The sequence below is a fragment of the Balaenoptera borealis genome (genome assembly GCF_965194805.1).
Source record: "Balaenoptera borealis genome assembly, chromosome: 2".
Classification (NCBI taxonomy): Eukaryota; Metazoa; Chordata; class Mammalia; order Artiodactyla; family Balaenopteridae; genus Balaenoptera; species Balaenoptera borealis.
In genome coordinates, this window is record NC_138867.1 from 129,274,428 (window position 1) to 129,296,355 (window position 21,928).

At 41.2% G+C, this 21,928-nt stretch overlaps 1 protein-coding gene across 1 annotated transcript in view; it reads right to left on the bottom strand.

The window, feature by feature from the left end:
• The window catches only part of SLC36A2 (solute carrier family 36 member 2), a 29,018-nt gene that overhangs the window by 2,060 nt on the left and 5,030 nt on the right, over positions 1-21,928 (bottom strand). Inside the window, exons 5-9 of the mRNA XM_082381514.1 lie at positions 18,217-18,301; positions 14,666-14,884; positions 13,175-13,273; positions 4,402-4,568; positions 2,113-2,282 (exon numbers count right to left, since the gene is read on the bottom strand). Of these exons, the coding sequence (XP_082237640.1) occupies positions 2,113-2,282; positions 4,402-4,568; positions 13,175-13,273; positions 14,666-14,884; positions 18,217-18,301 (740 nt within the window). The remainder of the gene's footprint in view (positions 1-2,112; positions 2,283-4,401; positions 4,569-13,174; positions 13,274-14,665; positions 14,885-18,216; positions 18,302-21,928) is intronic.

The following is a 21,928-nucleotide window of genomic DNA, read 5'->3' on the forward strand; positions in this document are numbered from 1 at the left end:
GAAAATCTCCCAGAAAGGGGATTTATGGTGCCTGTATTTTTCAGAAGTTCCTGCTTAATTCAGCAAAGGAAGTTTAGATAAGGTTTTGCGCCCCCTGCGGCTGCTTGTTCTAATGCTTTTAGCCTAAGATAATTTTTATGCCACAGAAGTACATTTCGAACCTCTACATGTTCAATGATTAAGCTCTTACTTAATAAATAACACTAAATAACAGTGCTGGGAACTGTCCAGCTGTTTGGAATGTGTCAATGTACAAAATAGACAAAAAAACCCCTTACCTTCGTGGAACTAACATTAATAAGTAACATGACTGCAAGAACCTCTTACTTGCAAACAATTAGAACGTGAAATTATTTATAGAAAGGGGTCTTCGGTGGGAACAAGATCACAGAGTCCCTTTAAAGGAGTATCTTCTCCAGGTTTTATATACATGTCAGAAAACATCTAACAAAGAAATACTAAAAGTTAAAATAAAGATTTTGAAATTATATATATATATATATAATATATACAAATAATATATGTGATATAATTATATAATTATAATATATAATTATATAATTATATGTAATATATATAATATATAATTATATATTAAAATTTTTATATATAATTATATATTATTTATATATATATATTGTTTTTTTTGTAGGCTGTTTTATAGGCCTGGGCTTTTACATTTTTTATTTTACTTGATGGACAATTTTCCTAGTTACAAAGAAAGCCCAGAAGGCTCCCCCAGGTCTCCTAGGATGGAGTGTGGTATAACAGAACAAAACAGGACTGGAAGGCAGGATTCTGGTTTCTCCCTGTGTGGCCTTGGGTAAGTCTCCACCCGTTTCTCAGCTTTTTTCCTCATCTGCCAAATGGGGATGGTAGCTATCCTTTTAGGTATTATGGTTCATACTCCAAATGGTGTTAAAGTTTTAAATGAGTTAATTCGTGTAAAGCACTCAGAAAAGTTATTTTTGTTATTATTTCATTATTACCTTATTATTATTACTTGTTTGCAGGTAACTGTTTGCATATGTACTGATTGCGGCAATGCATGCAGAAGCTTAAGGAATTGTTATCTTCATATCTGGGGCAAATTCATTGATCTCTCTGGAGTCTCTAATATTCTGAAGGGTAGTGTCCCTGCCTCCTAGGACAAACTGGGAACAAATAACTTCAAAGGAAGAAAATCAGTGTCCCATGATTTATATGGGCTGGTCTAGCACAGCAAGAATCACAATTAAAAGGAGCCTTAGGGACAGCTGGGCCATGGCAAACACAACGCAGGAATCTCTATCATCTTCGCCTCCACTAAAATACTTACAGAAAGGGGCACCCTGGATCATAGGGCCTGAAGCACAAGGAGGGCTGCCGAGGGGGTGAGTGGGGACAGTTGAAGCCAACAGGTGAATACCAGCCCATCGGAGGCCAAGGAGCTGCTGCCAATGGGGATGTGACCCTAGGTTTGCCAAATCATTTTATTTTTCCCCCAAACATTAGAAACCTGCATTTGTATGCGAGATCTCTCCCACATTTTTAATGTTGGCCCAAATTTATACAACATTATGAGGGTGAAACAACATACCTCTGACGCCAGATTAGACTCACTGGCCACCATTTTCAACCTCTGTCCTGGAGGTGAAGGGTGATGGGCCTGGACTTGTGTTCAAATCCCACCTCTGGCACTTCCTGCCCAATTACTTATCACTCTCTGCTTCAGCTTTCTCATTTACAAAGTAAGGTTTATCACAGTCCTACCTCATAAGAGTTGCTGCAAGGACTGAATAAAATACTATGAAATATGGAACAGAAAGAGCTTAGCACAGTGGCTGGCACGTAGTAGGTGTTTAATAAAAGTCAGTTCTTATTGTGATTATTTGATAAGTTGTCACTCCCTCAAGCTGGACACCAGTAAATCTGTCTGATTAGGTACATGTAAGAATTAAGTTGTCCCTAAAGCATAAATGAAATGAATTACTACTTGGAAAGCCTTAGAATGGACCCTGAAACACAGTTAGTATGCAATCAATGCTGGTTATCATGACTATTGTCTACCATCTGGCTGATTCCTGATAGCCCTCAGGAAAACAGCAACGAGGTGCTCTGCCTCCTACTCACATGTCAGGCTGACCATGGAGAAGCGGATGAACAAGTCCAGAGGCAGCGCCCGGCGCTTTGACACCTGGGAGGTGGCGAAGGGAATGATGATTTCTGCAGGGACGTAGAACTGCAGGGCGTAGGTGCACAGGATGCCAATTATGTAGAGGATCTTGACCGACTGGTACAGCCTGCAGGACAAACCAGAGCAGTGCTCTCAAGGTCAACGTGCTCTGACACCTGGCCTCCTTGTTTTTTTGTTTTTGCTTTTTTTTTTTTTTTTGGCCTCTCTGCAAGGCATGTGGCATCTTAGTTCCCTGACCAGGGATTGAAAGCCCCCTACATTGGAAGTGTGGAGTCTTAACCACTGGACTGCCAGGGAAGTCCCTGGCCTCCTTGTACATTAACCTCTGACCTTGGAACAGTCCCGTAGGCAAATGTTTCCTTGTCTGAAATTGACGGGGAGGGACCTTCTATGAGAGGAAGTCACAGCACAGCACGCAGTGGAAATAGCATCACAGATTCAAATGGAAACAGTTCAGAGGGTCATCGCTACATAAAAAGGTATGGGTATATATAACACCTTCATAAACCATCATCACTTGATGCTGAATTTTAGATTTTAGGAAAGAGAGGCTCAGGCCCAGTACCTTGCTCAGGGAGATACAAGTGATAAGTGGTGAAGACCAAAAAACCTGGGTCTAAAAGATCTGGTCTTTTGTAATCTCTTTTATTAGGAATTCTCTGGATCCCCCAAATCACCTGGCATATAACAGGCTCTCAACAAATGCTTCCAGGTGGTTGAATGAACTGCAGAATCCCAAATCCTTGAGGGAAGAGGTAGTCTACACAGAGGATTGTGTGAGGGTTGGGGAATAAAAGGAGAGGCAGGGTTACTTGCAGGCCTCAGACTGGGGGCAGGAGAGCATGTGACGGGGGATGCTGAGTTTTATCGATGCCTTTTTTGACCAATGGAGATAAGGTTCTTTTCGTTTAGCCCACTAATGTGGCAGATGCATCTGGCATGTTAAATAAACCTGTATGACTATGTCTATGTATATTTAGTCCATTCCTTAAAAAGGCAAACGTCCACATTTCTGTGTTTCTTGCTCACACTAGTTCTGCTGCCTGGAACACCCTCTCTACTCCCTTTCCATCTGTGCAAACCCCACCTATTTTTTGAAATTCCCATCTTTTGAGGAGGTACTACATTCCAGATGCTTTTGGGCATGCCCAACTTAATCCACGTGATAACTCTGCTTTTTAGAAGAGGAAACTGAACATCAGAGAAGTTAAATAAACCATCCACGACCATGAGCTAGGAGTTGGTGTAACTGGGTCTTGGATCCAGAGGTGCTGTCGTTGTCCTTGGTTGGACGGAGTCGTCTCATTGGACAGGAAGATTCCCTGTTCTCCCATTCCAATGTACTTTCTTCCTTGGGAGTCCCCACATCCTCTCTACTATTCTGGAGGGCTTCTTTTTCTGTTCTATGTTGTATTTGTGTACATACACTATCCATTCCCCATTCCCATTGGACCATGGGCTGAGGAAGAGAGTGAAGCACAAAATCATAGTCTACTCACATCAGCACCCTCCACACCATGTGTCTAGACTGGCCTCTGCGTGTAATTGGGATGCAGTAAATGCTTGATGAATGATATTGATCAACTTGGGAAAGGAGCCCCATTTAGACAAATTAAGCCTCCAAGTGACGCTTAAAAAGACAGGCACCTGGTAATTAATGACATGCCTCAGTGTGGGAGAAAGTGCTGCACAATGTGATAGGGGTTCGTGTCTATTTAAATATTCAGTGTTGAAGTCTGGGTCAGCTAACGGTTGTATGAATTGGTCATTTGATATAAACATTTTCCAGATTCTAATGGTCTTCCCCAATTGGTTCTTGTTTTACTACTTTTTCATCCTAGCTACTCTGCAAGACTTGGTAGTGCAGCCTTAGTAAATGTAATTGGAGCCACCCACCGGCTCCACTCTCTGCCTCTTGCCCTTCTCTGTGCCCCTCCTTTCTCTCCTTAGGTGACCAAGGACTCTGACTTCTCCCCTCTCTTCCTAAATCATGTCCTTCCTCATACTAAGCTATCAAGGCCTCACTCAACATGGGAGGCTGTTGTTGAAGAAGAGCTCCCTGGACAGAGAATCCAGAGCCCAGGGTTCCAGCGTCAGGTCTGCTTCTCCCTGTGGAGACCCTCCAGACCTCAGTTTACCTTCTGCGGAAAGGAGGAGAAAGTAACCTATATATTCCTGTTCCCACTGGCCCTGAGTCCCTACCGCCTGAGAGCGCATAGAGTTACCAGCAGTTGGGCAGGTTAAGGGTTATGCTGGCCTTGATGTCATTTCCGAACCGCAGGTAGCCCAGAGTCCCGATGCTGATGTAGAGGGCAGTAACGATGGACATTCCCAAAGACAGGATGACTGGGAATCGGCGGGCATCCTTCATCTTGTTTTCCAGGGGCAGAACCTACAGAAACGCCACAATGTAAGAAGAGAGGAGGAGAAAGAGGAACACAAGCATAAAGAAGAAAGGCATGCCACTTCCGGGGGTATGTACACAAAAGAATCGGAAGCAGGAACATGCACAGATATTTGTATACCTACGTTCATAGCAGCATTATTCACAGTAGCCAAAAGTTGGAGGCAACCCGAGTGTCCACCGATGAAGGAACGGATAAACAAAATGTGGTCCATACATACAATGGAACATTATTCAGCCTTTAAAAGAAGGAAATATGCCCCAACATAGATGACTCTTGAAGACATTAAGCTAAATGAAGTAAGCCAGTCACAAAATGACAGATACTATGTGATTCTACTTATATGAGGTAACTGGAGTAGTCACATTCAGAGTCAGAAAGTAGACTGGTGATTCCCATGGGCTGGGGGGAGGAATAAATGGGGAATTATTGTTTAATGGGTACTCAGTTTTGGTTTTGCAAGATGAAAAGAGATGGATGGTGATGATCTTTGTACAACAATATGAATGTACTTTATGTCATTGAACTGTACACTTAAAACTGGTTAAGATGGTAAATTTTATGTTAGGTACATTTCACCACAATTAAAGAAAAAAAAAAAAAAGAGGGACTTCCTGGTGGTCCAGTGGGTAAGACTCTGCGCTCCTCACGCAGGGGGCCCGGATACGATCCCTGGTCGGGGAACTAGATCCCACATGCATGCTGCAACTAAGAGTCTGCATGCGGCAACTAAGAAGTCCACATGCCGCAATGAAGATCCTGCGTGCTGCAACTAAGACCCAGCGCAGCCAAAATAAGTGAATAAATAATAAAAAAAAAGAAAAAAGAAAAAAAGAGAGAAAAGAAAGGAAAGGAAGGCCTGGAGTCACAAGATGATCCCTGGACCGTTCAGAGCTGGAAGCACCCTGCAGGTTGACCAGACCAAGGAGCTCAACTCCCTGGGGCGGCCCGATCTGGCCAGCAGGTGCATTTTGTTTGGCCAGCCTTTCAGACAACTGAATATGAATGCCTTTAAGCACAACATTCTTTCTCCACCTACGAGGCCCACCTCTCCCTCTCACGCTGACATATACCTGGCTTCTCCACCCACGTTGTCTTCCAAAAGCACTTGAGTTTGAGGCTCCCAATTCTAGTGCACTTGCCCCTCTCTGTACAGATGGGAAGGCCAGGACTCAGGTTATGCAGTGGGCTGGCAGCAGCACTGGGACTAGAGCGCCCGGGCTCCCCAGAGGCACATTTCCCCACATACCATGTTCTCAGGATCCTTCTTCCCCAGATGCATACCTGGCTCTAAGAGAATCCAAACTGAGGCCAGCCTGCCTCTTGGGCCTGTTGGGCATTCCAAGGTCTCTTCTATCTTTGGTAGCAACTCTTTGGCCTCATCTCATAATTTCCTCCTCAGACTTCTACTGACCGAGGGCCCACCCTCACCTTCCCCTTCCCCTTCTCCTTGATCCAGCCATGTGCTAAGCACACTTCATGCACCATTAGGGTGATCTGTGCCTCAGTTTCCTGATCTGAAAACTTACCTGTTAGAATCTTTTGGAGAATTATGTGAGCATTGAAATGGCACACAGTAAGGACTTAGTAAATGTTAACTACAATTATTTTGTAATACTGCGAAGACCACAACTCTATGAAGCTGGTACTTGTGTAATTCTTATTTTATAACAAGGCTCTGAAGATGATATAACTTACACCAAGCTATACAGCTTGGAAGTGGCAGAGGAAGGCTGCAAACCAGGGCTGTCCTCCAAAGTCCAAGTACTTACTTCTACCCGATCTTGCCTAAACTCGCACAGCCCTGGGCTTGCTTATTACTCAGTGAGAACTTAGCACCTACTCCTTTGTATTGTTAAATCCTTCTTTGTCCTGTATGCACCTCCCCTCCCTCCCCATGCAAATGGCAGACGCTTGAGGGGAGTGCGTGTCTGGGACTGTCCACTTTCTTCTGGGTTAGGTGCACATTCCTAGATGCAGCAGGTGCTTGGGAAAATGTCCAGGGGATTAGGTGAAGAGCAATCCAACATGAGCTCTTCTACCCTGCAATACATTTTTGTTGCATAAATTCCCCAGGCTAAAGATGATCTTTTTACAAGGCCAGGTCATACTAAGTACAGTAAGTTCCCTACATAAGAACAAGTTTCATTCTGAGAGCGCGTTCATAAGTCCAATTTGTTCATAGGTCCAACAAAGTTAGCCTAGGTACCCAACTAACACAATCGGCTATATAGTGCTGTACTATAATAAGTTTATAATACTCTTCACACAAATAATACATAAAAAACACACAAAAAATAAACATTTTTAATCTTACAGTACAGTACCTTGAATAGTACAGTAGTACAGTACAGTACAACAGCTGGCATACAGGGGCTGGCATCGAGTGAACAGGCAAGAAGAGTTACTAACTGGAGGAGGGAGAGGAGGTGGGAGATGTAGAGCTGAAGTATCGTCAGCAATAGGAGACAGAGGGCAAGCTGCACAGTTTCACTCCTTATGTTTGCATCTTTGAAAGTTCCCAACTTGAAGGTTTGTATGTAGGGGATTTACTGTAACTGGCTTTCTCGCTCCGCTCCCCGCGCCTCCCCACAATCAATCAAAGAGATTAAATGGCCATTCACATAAAGTGGGAAGGTCTCTGGCTTGGGAGTGAGTAGTACCAGCTGTAGCAGTTCCCAGCTGGTGACGCAGCTCAAGACCCTGTCCTTCTTTGGGGTTAGGCTCCTCTTCTGTAAAATTAGAGACTGGAATAGAAGGTTTCTAAAGGTAATTTGAACTCTGATACTAATAATCATTAGCACATAGTAGATGTTCATAAACACTTATTGAACACGTAGAATCATCATTTTATAGTTGAAGAATTAAGGTTCAGAGATTAGCCTGTGACTAAACTAAGATTCCAGCACATTCTGCCTCCAAAGTCATTTGCTCAACCACTGTACTCTTCTTTTTGCCATGACTGTTCAAAATTCTAAATATAAAGTGCTTCCGGGTCCATTAAGATGGTGTAAGCACATTGCGCCATATCTCTCTCACTAATTAAAACTAAAAGCCCTGGACAGAATACATAAAGCAACTATCCATGGACTCTGAAAAGTATATAATAGAAGGTGAATTGCTCAAAACCAGTAAAAATGACCATCATGGCAGTGAGTTTCCTGATTTTTTTTCTTCTTGTATCTCCTAGTTTAGACTCAAGGAGAGCCCAAATCCTAGAACTATGTAGTGGATACAGACAGAAAAAACTCAAAAAGAAACCCTCTTTCTGGCCAGTGGGACCTAAAATAGGGGACCCTGTGGGACAGAGAGCATGGAGAGAATCCCTATTATTCTGTTTCCTTTTTTACTCTCCAGGTCATACTCCCTAAGGCAAGTCTCAGTCACAAAGCAGCAATCTGTTGTATCAGGGACTGTGGTGGTTACTTAGGCACCTAAAAATCTGAGATAAGACAAACTCCTTCTCTTGGAGCAGAGGAACAGGGAAAGAGGGCTTTGGAAGTCCAAAAAGTAAAGGGGGAATCGGATTGGCTACATAATTTGTGGGGCCCAGTGCAAAATGACAACGCAAGGTCACTTGGTCAAAGATCAAGAAATTCAAGATGATGAACACAGGGCATTAAACCAAGTGTGAAATCCTTTTAAAGGCAGGGGCCCATGTGACCACACAGGTTACATGCCCATGAAGCCAGACCTGGAAGGAACCCCTATTGCTCTTTTCTTCTCTTTTTACTCTCAGTGCTCACCCTCGAGTTAGGCCCAGTCACAAGAAGTGTATAGGAGTATAGGGAGGCTAAAACCCTGGCTTTGTAGCCAGAGGACCAGAAAAAGAAGCTGCTGGGTGAATGTGCAGCACACTGGTGAGTGTGCAGGAAAACACGGAAAGGAGGGAGCCAGAGAAAGTGATTCCCTTCATCCCTGTGAATGAAGTCTGGGCTTAGCCCTGAGCTGTACATGTATGGAACTGATGTAAAGCATCAAACTAAAGGCTTTGAAAACTATTGTGTAGACAGACCACCGTCTGGCCCCTGGGTAGCATATAAGCAAGGTGAAGCCAAACATCACTTCAAAGTCTTTGAAAACTAATCTCATATTAAAACCATGGTGTACTGAAGGTAGATCGGGACTTGTAGTTTGAATCTAATCGGATTGACTGCTTGCTAAAGTAAAAAAGTCAACATTCTCCAGAGGATTTTAACAGGCTCCAGAGTCTCATAAAATAATATTCAAAATGTGTAGGATACAGTCTAAAATTAATCAACATACAAAGAGCCAGGAAAATCTCAACACTTCTCAAGGGAAAAGACAACAGATGCCAACCCTAAGATGACTAAAATTATGGAAATATCAGACAAAGACTTTAAAGCAACTGTTATAACCATCCTCTGTGAAGTAAGGGAGAACACTGTTGAAACAAATGGACAGATATAAGTTCTCGGCAACGAAGCTGAAGGAATAAGAACCAAAGAACCAAATGGAAATTTTAGAACTGAAAAACCCCACTGGAGAGGCCCAATGTAAATGACAGAACACAGTCAGTGAACTTGAAAATAGATCAATAGGAACTATTGAATCTGAACATAAAAGAGAAAAAACGATTTTAAAAAATGAATAGGGCCTCAGAAAATAGTGGGACATATATCAAAGTGTCTAACATTCAGGTCACTGGAGTCCCAGAAGGGGAAGAAAAAGAGATTGGTACAGAAAAAACTTTTTGAAAAAAGAAAACTTCCCAAATTGTAAAAGACATATATTTACAGATTCAAGAAATTAAGTGAATTTCAAACAGGACAAATTCAAAGAAAACTAATCCAGACAATACAATACAACTGCTGAAAACCAAAGATTTTTAGAAAAGTATCTTGAAAGTAACCAGATAAAAAACAACATCACATATAGGGGAACAATGATTCAAATAACTGTAGATTTCTCACCAGAACCACTGAGGGCAAAAGGAAGGGATACCATATTTTCAAAGTGCTAAAAATAGACTGCCAACCTAGAATTCTATATTGTGCAAAAACATCCTTCAGGAATAAAGGCAAAAAATAAAGATATTCTGAGATTTAAAAAAATGAAAAAAATTTGTCACCAGTCTAAAAGAAATAATGATGGAGTTTCTTCCTGTTGAAGGGAATGATGCCAGAGGGAAACTTGTGATTTCAGGAATAAGGAATGAGCAACAGAAATGGTAGTTACCTGGATAGATACATTTGACTATTTTTCCCTTAGTAAGTTTATCAAAAGGGCCATGTGGCACTACTGAAAGCAAAAATTATAACATTTTTCTGATGGTGTTTTGATATATTTAGATGTATTGGGTTGGCCGAAAAGTTTGAGTTTTTCTTTAAAAAACCCGAACGAACTTTTTGGCCAAGGCAGTAATACATATGGGCATTACAACAAAAAGGGGGGAAAGAAAAAAAAACTCTACAACTATAAGATTTCTATAGTTTACTAGAAATGATAAAATATTAACTGTAAGTAAACTGTGAAAAGTTATATATGTATACTGTAATCCCTAGAGCAACCATGAAAAGTATTATAGAAAGAGATACAGATACAGATACAACCTCCGATGGGCAAACTAAAGTAGAATACTAAACAGTATTCAAAAGAATCCAAAAGGAGGCAAAAAGAGAAAATGGGAAAGCAAAAGGAAGGGTAGAACAGAAAACAAATAATAAAATGCAGACCTAAGAAACATAATAACTGCATTAACTGCAAATGGTCTCACCACACCAATTAAAGGACAAAGATTGTGGTTGCCAGGGCTGGGAGCAGAGGGGAATGGAGACTGACTGCTTAATGGGCATAGGGTCTCTTTTTGGGATGATGAAAATGTTTCGGAATTAGACAGTGGTGATGAATGCACAATATTGTGAAGGCAATGAAAACCACTGAATTATATATTTTAAAATGGTTAAAATGGTGAATTTTATCTCGATAAAAAAATTAAAAGGATGGAAAAAAATGTATCACACAAATACTAATTAGGACAAAGTTGGAGCTCTAATATTACATGATTTTAAGGTAAAGCTTGTGTTATCAAGATATTTTGGTATTCGTGAAAGGAAAGACACATTGATCAATGAATCAGTATAGGAAGTCCAGAAACTGACCCATATTCATATATCGATTAGCTTTTTACAAAGATGCAAAGGTAATTCAATGGAGAGTAGACAGTCTTTTCAACAAATGATGAAGGAATAATTGGCATCCTTAAAAAAATTGAACTTCAACCTATAAACACTTTTAACAAAAATTAACTCAGAATGTATCATAGATCTAAATGTACAATGAAAACAAAACATTTAGAAGAAAATACGGGAGAAAAGTCTTTGTGACTTTGGAGTAGGCAAAGTGTTTTAGATAAAACACCAAAAGTAGGAGCCATAAATGAAAAATTTTGATATGTTGAACTTCATCAAAATTAAAACTTTTTCTCTGTGAAAGACAATGTTAAGAGAATGAAAAGACAAGCTACAGACTAGAGAAAATATTTGCAAATTACACATCTAATAAAGGATTTGCATTTGGCATATATAAAGAATTTTTAAAACTCAGCAATAAAAGACAACGACTCAGTTCTTTAAAAATGCGCAGATTTGGGGCTTCCCTGGTGGCGCAGTGGTTGAGAGTCTGCCTGCCGGTGCAGGGGACACGGGTTCAAGCCCTGGTCTGGGAAGATCCCACATGCCGCGGAGCACCTAGGCCCGTGAGCCACAATTACTGAGCCTGCGCGTCTGGAGCCTGTGCTCCGCAGCAAGAGAGGCCGCGATAGTGAGAGGCCCGCGCACCGCGATGAAGAGTGGCCCCCACTTGCGGCAACTAGAGAAGGCCCTCGCACAGAAGCGAAGACCCAACACACCCAAAAATAAATTAAAAAAAAAAAAAAATTAGCAGATTTGAACACTTATACCAAAGACGATACACAGATGTCATATAAGCCCATAAAAAGATGCTCAAAATCATTGGTCATTAGTAAAATGCAAATTAAATCACAATCAAATAGCACTACACACCTATTAGAATGGCTAAAAGTTAAAAAAACACTAAAAACACAGATAAGAACTAGCACAGATGCAAAGGAATTCTAACACTCATACATCCGGTGGGAATGCAAAATGGTATAGCAATTCTGGAAAACTGTTGGGCAATTTTCTATAAAGTTAAACATACATTAACATGTCACCTAACAAACCTACTCCTAGAGAAATGAAAACGTATGTTCACACAAAACCCTGTACACAAATGCTTACAGTAGCATTACTCATAATCGTCAGAAACTAGAAACAACCTAAATGTCCTTAAACAGGTGATGGTTAAACAAACCGTGGTACTGCTCACACAGTGGATGCTCAGCGGTAGAAAGCAGCAAGCTCCTGATGCGTGCAACCACGTGGATGGCCGTACATGCAGCTAAGTGAAAGAAGCCAAGCTTAAGAGGTTACATACCGTATGATCCCATGTGGATGGCATTCTGGAAAACGTGAAACAATAGAGACAGGGAACAGAAGGCGGATGCCAGGGGTTAGTGGGAGTCGGGGGAAGTTGACTACAAGAAGGGCAGCACAAGGGAGCTATTTATGGTGGGGGAATTGTTCTGTGTTCTGATTGTGGTGCATCTATGACTCTGCACTTCTCAAAACTTAAAGAGATGTACACCAAATAAAAGTGAATTGTACTGTATATAAATTAAAAGTAAACTTAAAAAGCATAGAGGTACAAGAGGTACAAACTACTACTTGCAAAATAAATGAGTCACAGGTATGAAATGTACAGTACAGGGAAAACAGTCAATAACTATGTAATATCTTTGTATTGTGACATTTATCGTAACTAGACTTACCATGGTGATCATTTTGAAAGCCATAGAAATATCGAATTACTATGTTGTAAGTAACAGGAACTAACATAGTGCTGTAGGTCAATTATAAATATAATTAACACTATTCTATATATGAAAATTAAGTAAATCCTGAGTTTTCATCACAAGGAAAAAAATTTTTTTCTATTTCTTTAATTATGTATCTGTATGAGATCATGGATGTTCACTAAACTTACTGTGATAATCATTTCGTGACATATGTAAGTCAGCTCATTATGCTGTACACCTTAAACTTATACAGTGTTGTAAGTCAATTATACCTCAATAAAACTGGAAGAAAAAAATTATACACAGCACTATCCTTCCTCAAGTGTGGCAGTAGAGACTATATAATAATCCATTGTAAATAAACTGTACTTTTCAGTTTAAAACTCCTTTATGTTTCATAAAAGTCCTGTAATTTAAGTTGTACACCTCCATTTATCTTGATTTTTAAAGATTAATAAATACATGTTGATATGAAGATAAATGTTTAACAAATGTACTGGGACAGGAATAAAACTCTCCTGACTGCTCTAACCTCTCTGCTATAACCTACTTTCTCCTGCTGGTCCAAAGTGAGGTCAGAGGTTAGTTTCTCCAGCTGACCCAAGTGAGGTCAGGGGTTAGTTTCTCCCATGCACACAGAACCCAGAGCTCCCAGCTCCTGTTCAGAAGGCCACCCACAGCACCTTGCAAAGTCTACCCCAATTGAAACCTTACCACACCAATGCTTTCAAATGAAAAAACGGCTGTTCCAAAGAAGAGCGAGTAGGTCTTCCAATTTGCTACCAGTGGCAAGTGGCTGGGGTCTGGAATTCCCTATGGGGGAGAGAAATGTGGTAAAGACATTTTCTCTCAAAGCATGTTTGGGCTCCCTTAAGAGAAGAGTATTCTGAGAGTAAAGCTGAATTATAAAAAAAATTGAATATCAAGAAATTCAGAAAACTTCAAAAGGAAGTAGGCAACAATCAGAGTTGATTTTAACACTTCCCAATACCAAAGAGCCAGAGGAAAGAAAGATTAAGGTATTATCAAAGTACTGAAGGATCAGGGATCTCACAGAGGGAGTCTGGTTTATCAGAATCCTCCAGAAGAAAATCTTACACACCACAGTTTAGTACTAGCCTAAAGTGCCCAAGAACACTTTGAATGTACCAGTGGTTATAGATGTTGGAAATTACTGTGACTATAGTTACAGTGATATTCTAGGGAGCCCAAAGTAATTAGTTAAATATGAAAGTCCCCTTTTCTTCTTCAATGAGCTGTAAATAGAAGGAGAAGAAAGTGTGTGGAATAAATATTTTATGTACCCTGTGACCTAGTATGTGAAAATAATGACAGAACAATTTCTCTAACTGAGCAACCTCTGGAATAGTCCAAAAATAAATCAGAGGTAGCTATTTCATTGGGGAATTCAATTTTGTAGAATCTATCAATATTGCCTTAAGACTTATCTGTGGTTATCCTAAAATATTTGGCTAATCTGTTATTTTTACTAAATTCCATGGACAAAATAACGTTTTTTTCTTGTGACTTCTGAAAGAGGAAAACATCTTGAAAGGTATTAGGCATGCCAAGGGTCTTCTGGATTTAAATTTCTATGTAGGCTTGTCCATTATAAAATGAAAATTAGAAAGGAGAGAAAAGTGGGAAACTGAGGGAAAATGAATATCCATACTCAACTTCAAAGATGTGTGATTTACACCATGATAGATTTGTTTGTGGTCTTTCAAGACTTTCTATTTATACCTCTGTGACTAAATATTAGTTGTTGTTGTTGTTTTCTCTTGAGTTCCCTAGGGGTAATTTTGCAATTACTTGGAATTATAGCTTAGAGGATGTAAGACTAGTTCAATAAGGTTTAGCTGTGGTAGAAAATCCTGCTTTTTATCTGCCTTTTGCTGCTATCCAGCCATTACAGGAATGGTCTATAGTTAACCAATCAAGATATTTTCCTTGCAAAGCATAATTTTTTTCTAAAACCAGGATTTGACATAAAACGAGTATTGGAGAAGGAACATCAAAGAGAAGATACCCAGAAAAATGAGAGTGCACAGAGACATCTTTGTGGAAGAAATGCTACAGTAAAGTGGGTTCTAAGCTGACGAGGGGAGTGCATACCTATCTACCCTCAGGGCTGGCCCCAGGTGTCAGTCTGTCATTGATAAAAGGCTCTGCCCACTAGAGGAGTGAGGAGTGTGGTGTGCTAACCTGGATGATGGACTGGGCGATGATGATCAAGCTGACCAGCATGGTGATGTTGGCCAACAGGGAGAAGATGGTCAGAACCCTGAGGTTCCGGATGAGGACTATCAGCACCAGGAGGGGCAGGAAGGCGAGCATGTAGAGTCGAGAGTCCACGGTGGGCGTCAGGATCACTGTCCCGTTGTAATGGCAGTTGTTGGTTGTGCTATTAACTGCTTCCACTACCTGGGAGAGGAATGGGAAAAGCAAGGGGAAGATTCGATGAATCTTCTGGCCACATGATTAGCTCAGTGCCTGGCCCATAATCAGACTCCCTCACAAACAGCTAGCATGTCTCACGTGCCAGGGTCTCAGAGTGAGTGAGAGTGACTTTAGGACTTCTTACTGCACATCTTCTGCACCATACTTCCTCAACAGAAGCTGCAGAAATAACTTTAATAAAAAACAAACTTAATAAACATAAATACCTAAACTTAGAGTGGCTATTTGTTAGCTTTTGGCAACGCAGAATCCATTCCTCCTGAGTTTGATTTATTTTTGGTGCATTCTCTCCCACATGAATACAACCTTAGTGGACTGTAAATCACAATCATGTGGCAGAGCCAAAGCACTGCCTTTGACTCAAGCAGAGGCACTCACATCTCTCCCTGGAATATGAATCTAAATAACAAGCAAAATGACACAAGGCAGACCTAGAAAAGGGTAAACAGTAATTATGAGAGGGAATCCCTGAGAAGACTGCTCATCAGTTCTATCAACATCCCCCTAGCTGCCCTGGTTCCTGTTCCTGTCCTTTTCTGAGACCGATTTTTTTTTTTTTAGTTTTCTCTGTCATTTTGGAAGTTAGCTAATATTCTTCCACTAAACTCATTCTCTGCTTAAGTTCCACTGAATCTGTTTCTTTTGCTTATAACCAAAAAAGCTCATCACTTACTGTTTCTTTTTTTTTTTTTTTTTTTTTACTTACTGTTTCTTAATTGGACCAACATTGACATTTTGAGTGAAAGAAGTCTTCCTTGTGAGCATTTGACCATTCATTGCAGGACATTTAGCATCTCTGGACGCCACCCAGTAAAAGGTATTAGCATCCCCCCGTCATTGCGACAAACAAGGAACACCCCCTGCACACTGTACAAATACCTCCCAGCAAAGTGGGGGTAGGAGGGAGGGTACCACCCTCCTTTGGAATCAGCATGACTTAATGGCTACAGTCTTATTGTGCAAGCAACACAGTCCACTGCAGAACAATTAGAAACTAGATTTAAGCAAGAAGAGAATGTAAAATCAATGATAATCTCAGTACCTATGGGTAGCCATGGTAATGCCTTGCAATATATTCATTTGTACATTTTCTAGGCAGTATCACAAATTACATGTATTTCACGTATCCTTTTTATTTTACAAGACTGAAATTATAGTATACACTCTTATTTTGAAATCTCCTTTCCGGGACTTCCCTGGTGGCGCAGTGGTTAAGTATCCGCCTGCCAATGCAGGGGACACGGGTTCGATCCCTGGTCCGGGAAGATACCACATGCCACGGAGCAACTAAGCCCATGTGCCACAACTACTGAGCCTGCGCTCTAAAGCCTGCGAGCCACAACTACTGAGCCCGTGTGCCACAACTACTGAAGCCTGTGCACCTAGAGCCCTGCTCTGCAACAAGAGAAGCCTCCACAATGAGAAGCCTGCGCACTGCAATGAAGAGTAGCCCCTGCTCACTGCAACTTGAGAAAGCCCATGCACAGCAACGAAAACCCAACACAGCCAAAAATAAATTAATTAATTAATTAAAAAAAAAAAGAAATCTCCTTTTCATTTAACACATCATGAATACTTAAATAAATCATTAAGTCTTGTTGTTTTCCTGATTCCTCACTACAGTAGGAAAAATACTTGGAACATTAGCCAGGTATTCAAGGCCTTCCATAAATGGACCCATTCAACTGTGAAAGCTCTTCCTCTCCCAAGGCCCACACCTTCTTCTACAACCACTTGTATTGCCTCTCCTGAGCAAGTCCTGTACATTCCTGCCTTCAGGTGTTTATTCCTCCTCCCACCTTGGCTGCCACTACTTCTCCAACCTGCCCTTCAATGCCCAGCTCAGGTGCATCTCCTCAAGGGAGCCTTCTCTTGCTCCAACGATCTCTCCTGCTCCCATACATTTCTGCCCCTTAGCTCACAATTAAGCATCCCCAACCTCAGGGTGTTAGTGGAGTCCTGACCCAACACCGACATATTATATTGATATTTAGCTTTTTATATGTCTTAGAGCACATCCCACTTAGTCTGAAAACTCCTTGAGATAATGCTTAGCTTGTCTCTAGACAGATGATTGATAAAGTTCTGCTAATGTCAGATTGATTTCCAAGCAGCAATCTGGAAATTAAGAGCCTTCAAATCAAATTCCTTGACCCAGTAATTTTACTTAAAAAATACATATACTAAAGTAATAAAGGGTTGTACAAAGACTTGTACCGATTATAGTAGAAAAACAGATTATAGTAGAAAAACAGAAAATATCAGATGATAAAAGACTAAGTCATCTGTACGATGGAAAATTCTAAAACTATTAAAAATTACACTAAAAAATTGAAGGACATTGAAAAATGCTAATCAGTTAATACTCATTTAAAACAATCCATGAGTGGTTGGATTAAGAATAATTTTGTTTTATTTTGAGAAGCAGTATAGCATAGTGTTTAAAAACTTGAGCTGTGATGTTAAAAAGGCCTGTGTTTTTAACCTTTGTTCTGTGACCATATTTATATACATTATAGAGTTCATAACATCAGTTTTCTCATCTGCAAGATGGGAATAACCATAGTACCTACTCTGATAAGACCATGGAGAGAATTAAATGAGGGAAAGCTTATAAAATGATCAGCACTGTACCTGACACATAATAGAAGCTAATTCTGAATTCTCACTATTTTTTTCCTTCTTTTAAATTTTTTTTTTACATTTCCAAATTTCTGGTAGTACTATAAACAGAAAAAGAGCCCTGAAGAATAGTTTTCTTTTTTAAGCTTATTGATTAAGGATAGCCTCTGTTATTACCCACATTACTTTGCTCAAATTGCTCCAGGATAACTATTGGGTTAGATCAGAAGAATTTCTCGGGGACAAAAAACTGTTAAACCAAGGAGACTAAACAGCTAAAGGTAGATAAAGATGGCCCAAAGATTAGGTATCATTCAAAAAGACCTATATCAGTTTAAGAAGAGTTAAGGATGATTACGTACCAAGGCAGGACGATTGACAAAATCCAAGGTTACTTCCAGCTCAATTTTAAAGACCAACCTTGAGGACAGGTCCAGTTTTAGAGACAACTCTTGGACAAAGGGTACTGTGGATAAAGTAATCACTTACAGAAATCTGCAGATATGTGAACTGGGGGAAGCCTGGGTTCTTTGATAACACTCAGTTTAACTTTCTTCATTGTATGATGAGGACACTAGGGCCCAAAGAGAAGAAGCTATTTGTTGAACAACTAGAAAAAGAGGACCCTCCTTTTCCATGTTCTTTTCCCTCCCACCTTCTCTAGAAGACTCTACCTGTTTTAAATTATCAGCCAGAAACACAATGTACACGCAGCAGAAGCCCATCTGGGTGACTATAAGAAAGAAGCTCACCATACGCCTGAAAGAGAGGAGAGAGAGAAAAAGAAAAAAAACTTGTTATAAAAGAAGAGCTGGCTTGTCATTTCCGTTTCTGTTCCCAGGGGTTGGTGACCCTCGACCAGCACCCTCGGTCCTGCTACCACAATCAACAATGGGGCAGTAGAAGGGACGTAACAATAGTTCTTTGAAAAACATGTTTCTCAACCACCTCCACACTCTCAACTCAGCAGTGGTAAAATTCTTCATCCTCAGGAACCTTGCCCCATACCCAGCTCTGTGTTGATACTAATTGATGTAAGGCAGTAGGCACAACTTATTAGCAATCATTAAAATTTTTTCCTACCATGTACCAGACACCGTATTAGGCACTGAAGATACACAGACAAATAACATGTGTTCTTTTCCTCTAGTGGTTTAGAGACTAGTGGGTGAGATGGATAAAAAATAACATGGCGGGACTTCCCTGGTGGCGCAGTGGTTAAGAATCCACCTGCCAATGCAGGGGACATGGGTTCGATTCCTGGTCCGGGAAGATCCCACATGCCGTGGAGCAACTAATCCCACGTGCCACAACTACTGAGCCTGTGCTCTAGAGCCTGTGAGCCACAACTACTGAAGCCTGCACACCTAGAGCCCGTGCTCTGCAACAAGAGAAGCCACCGCAATGAGAAGCCCGTGCACTGCAACAAAGAGTAGCTCCCGCTTGCCGCAACTAGAGAAAGCCCGCATGCAGCAACGAAAACCCAGTGCTGCCAGAAATAAATTAATTAAAAAAAAAATAATATGGCACTAAGGGCCATGGTAAAAAGGGCATTTTACCCGAATTAAAGAGCAGACAGCCTTCTTAGAAAAAACCAATATCTGAGCGGGAGTCCCCTGGGAAGAGGAAGAAGGAGAGTGAGAGAAGAAAAAAAGGAATAAAGAGGAGGGGCAGATGGCGAAGAAGTAGTGAGGAAAAAGCATTTCAGCAGAGGGATTAGGCAGATTTCTCTAGCTGCCATGTGGAGAGTCCATTGGAGGGGGCAAGACTGAGGATGGGAAGACCAGATAATGGAGGTGAAAGATGGCAGCCACCTGGACAAAGACGTAGCTGTTAGGGTGAGAGAACTGAAAGCATTTTAAGAGATACTAGGGAACTAGAACTTACAGAACCTGGTGACCACCTACATCTAGGGGAAGGAAAAAGCAAATGACTTAAGGTGAGTGACAAGTTTTTGGCTTGGACAACAAAATGAACTGGGAAACTCAGAAGGAAGAACAGGTTTTAGGGGAAGGGGAAGAAATGGCACATTCAGTACCTGAATTGTTGAGCTTGAGGTTCCTACAGGAGACATTCAGGAGACAACCACATACTGGGGTCTGGAAATGTTGATTTGTCAGCGATGGATAAAGCCTTGAGAAGGCAAATTAGTGTTGGAAAGTGTGCAGAGTGAGAAGAGAAGGCAGCGTTCCAAACCCTAGAGAACACCAACATTTAAAGGGAGGATAGAAACGAAGAAGCCTGCAAAGTAATGACCAGAGAGGTAGGTAGGAAACTAGGATGAAAAAGGGTTTAATAGAAGCCAAGTGAAGAGAGAATGTTTGAAGAAGAGAACAGTCAATTGTACCCACTGCTGCTGAGAGGTTCTCTAGGGCAAAGAAGGTGCAACAGGGAGGTCTTTTAGGACACTGGTGGAAAGGACTTCAGTAGAAGTACAGGACAGGAAAGCCAGGTGACCCATGAAGGAGGTGTGAATGGGGTGTATGGATGTAAAATTAGAGGGTGGGCTATTCTTTCATAAAGCTAGAGTGTGAGTTCCAGTCTTGAAGGTGCCCATTTTGTTCATCGTTGTAAACCCACTGCCTAAAGCACTTCCTGACACACTGCAGGTATTCAGTATATATCTGTTGAATAATCAGATAATGAATATGAGATAGAGGACGATATAAGGTCCAGGAGGCTTTATTAATTTATTTTATTGTTTTTAAGATGGAGATACATGAACACATTTCAGTGTTGAGAGGAAGAGCCCATAGTTCAAAAAAGAAGTTCAAGTTATAGGAGAGGAGATAATTAGTGGAGTGAAATTCCTAAATAGAGCAGGAAGATCTACCTTACATGCCCAACAATAAGTAGAAGGATCTGACGGGTTGCGACAGGCAAAAGCCACCTCTTGAGTCACACAATTGGGAAAATACTGGAAATCATCCCATAGCCTTACTAGTCTGCTCATAGGCTGAATTTATTAATTCAGTATGTGAATGGGCTTTGGGTCAAGAGACATGCCAGACCCATGATGCTTGTGGGCAAGGCACACCTCAGGTAGTGCAGTTTGGGGTATCACAGTTCAAGAGAGACTTTGATAATCTAGAGGTGAGTAGGAAAGAGTAGACAGACAGGGTGGGGAGAGGTGGGAAAACAAAGACAAAAGAGTAGATTTAGTCCCAAGTACCAGGAGACAGGCGTTGACTGTTTCCATCATCTCCAAAAGCAAAAAAGTGGAGGTTGCAGGAGGTAGACTTCAGCTCACCAAGGAACCCTCAACGTCTTGGTCTTTTTCTCTCTTTTCTTCTCACTATATACTCTCTCCCTAAGAGACCTCTTCTGTCCCCTGGCATCATAGCTGATGACTTCAGTGTCTCCTGCATGAAGACAGGTTCAAACCTATACATATAACTACCCACTTGACATCTCTGCTTGAATATGCAAAACACAAGTCATCAGAAGCCTGAGTCAACCTTGACTCTTTCTTTCCTCTCCCCACAACCCTGGGATCCAAATCATGACCAAATTCACTTTTCTCCATCCCCACTGCCACCAGCTTGGACCCAGCCATCACTGTCACCTGCCTGGACATTGTCAACAGCCTCTTCATGGGTCTAACTCTATTCTTGCTCCCTTACAATTTCTTCTCCTTACAGAAGCCAGACAGATCTTCAGACAATGCGAATATGATTAAAACAGGAAAGCCGCTGATTAAAACCCTCCAATGGTTTCCTGGTTGCTTTTAAGAAAAGAACAAGACCTTGAAGAGGGTCTAAAATGTACACCTTGTTTGGGCCCTTGGATCCTTCTTCAGCATCATCTCCCTATCTGCCCTCAAGCTACCTGGTCGTTCTTTACCCTGAAACTGTCACATACTCCCTCTTGCTTCAGGACCTTCATAGCTTGCTCCTCTTCCTGGAAGGCCCTTCAGGCTCCTGCCCACTCTTCCCTAGGTAATTCCTCATTCCTAAGAATGCCTTCCTTCAGAACTCATCTCAACTGTTCCATCCTAGGAAGCGTACCTGAACCTACGTACATCTCCTTACCTGCTTGGTAGCAACTAGTGCTTCTTTCCTTCATGGTACTTATCCCAGTGGCTATTAAGTAACTGTGTCCTAAACTGTTTAAGGTCTGTGTTTCCCATTGGACTATGGATTCTGCACGGGCAAAGCTTTGTTTGCCTTGTTGCCCACAGTATTTCTAGGGCCTGGTACATAGTCGCAACTAGATAAATGTGGTTTAATAAAAAAGTGAATGATATTCAAGTTGCATAGCAAAGGAATGAGAACCCTGTATATACAAGGAGCGGGGCTGGATCAGGAAGACTGCCATTGAATCCCTTTCATGTGAAGTCCAGTGTTCTGTGTTACACAAGCCAACTTTCCAGGGAAGAGAGCATCC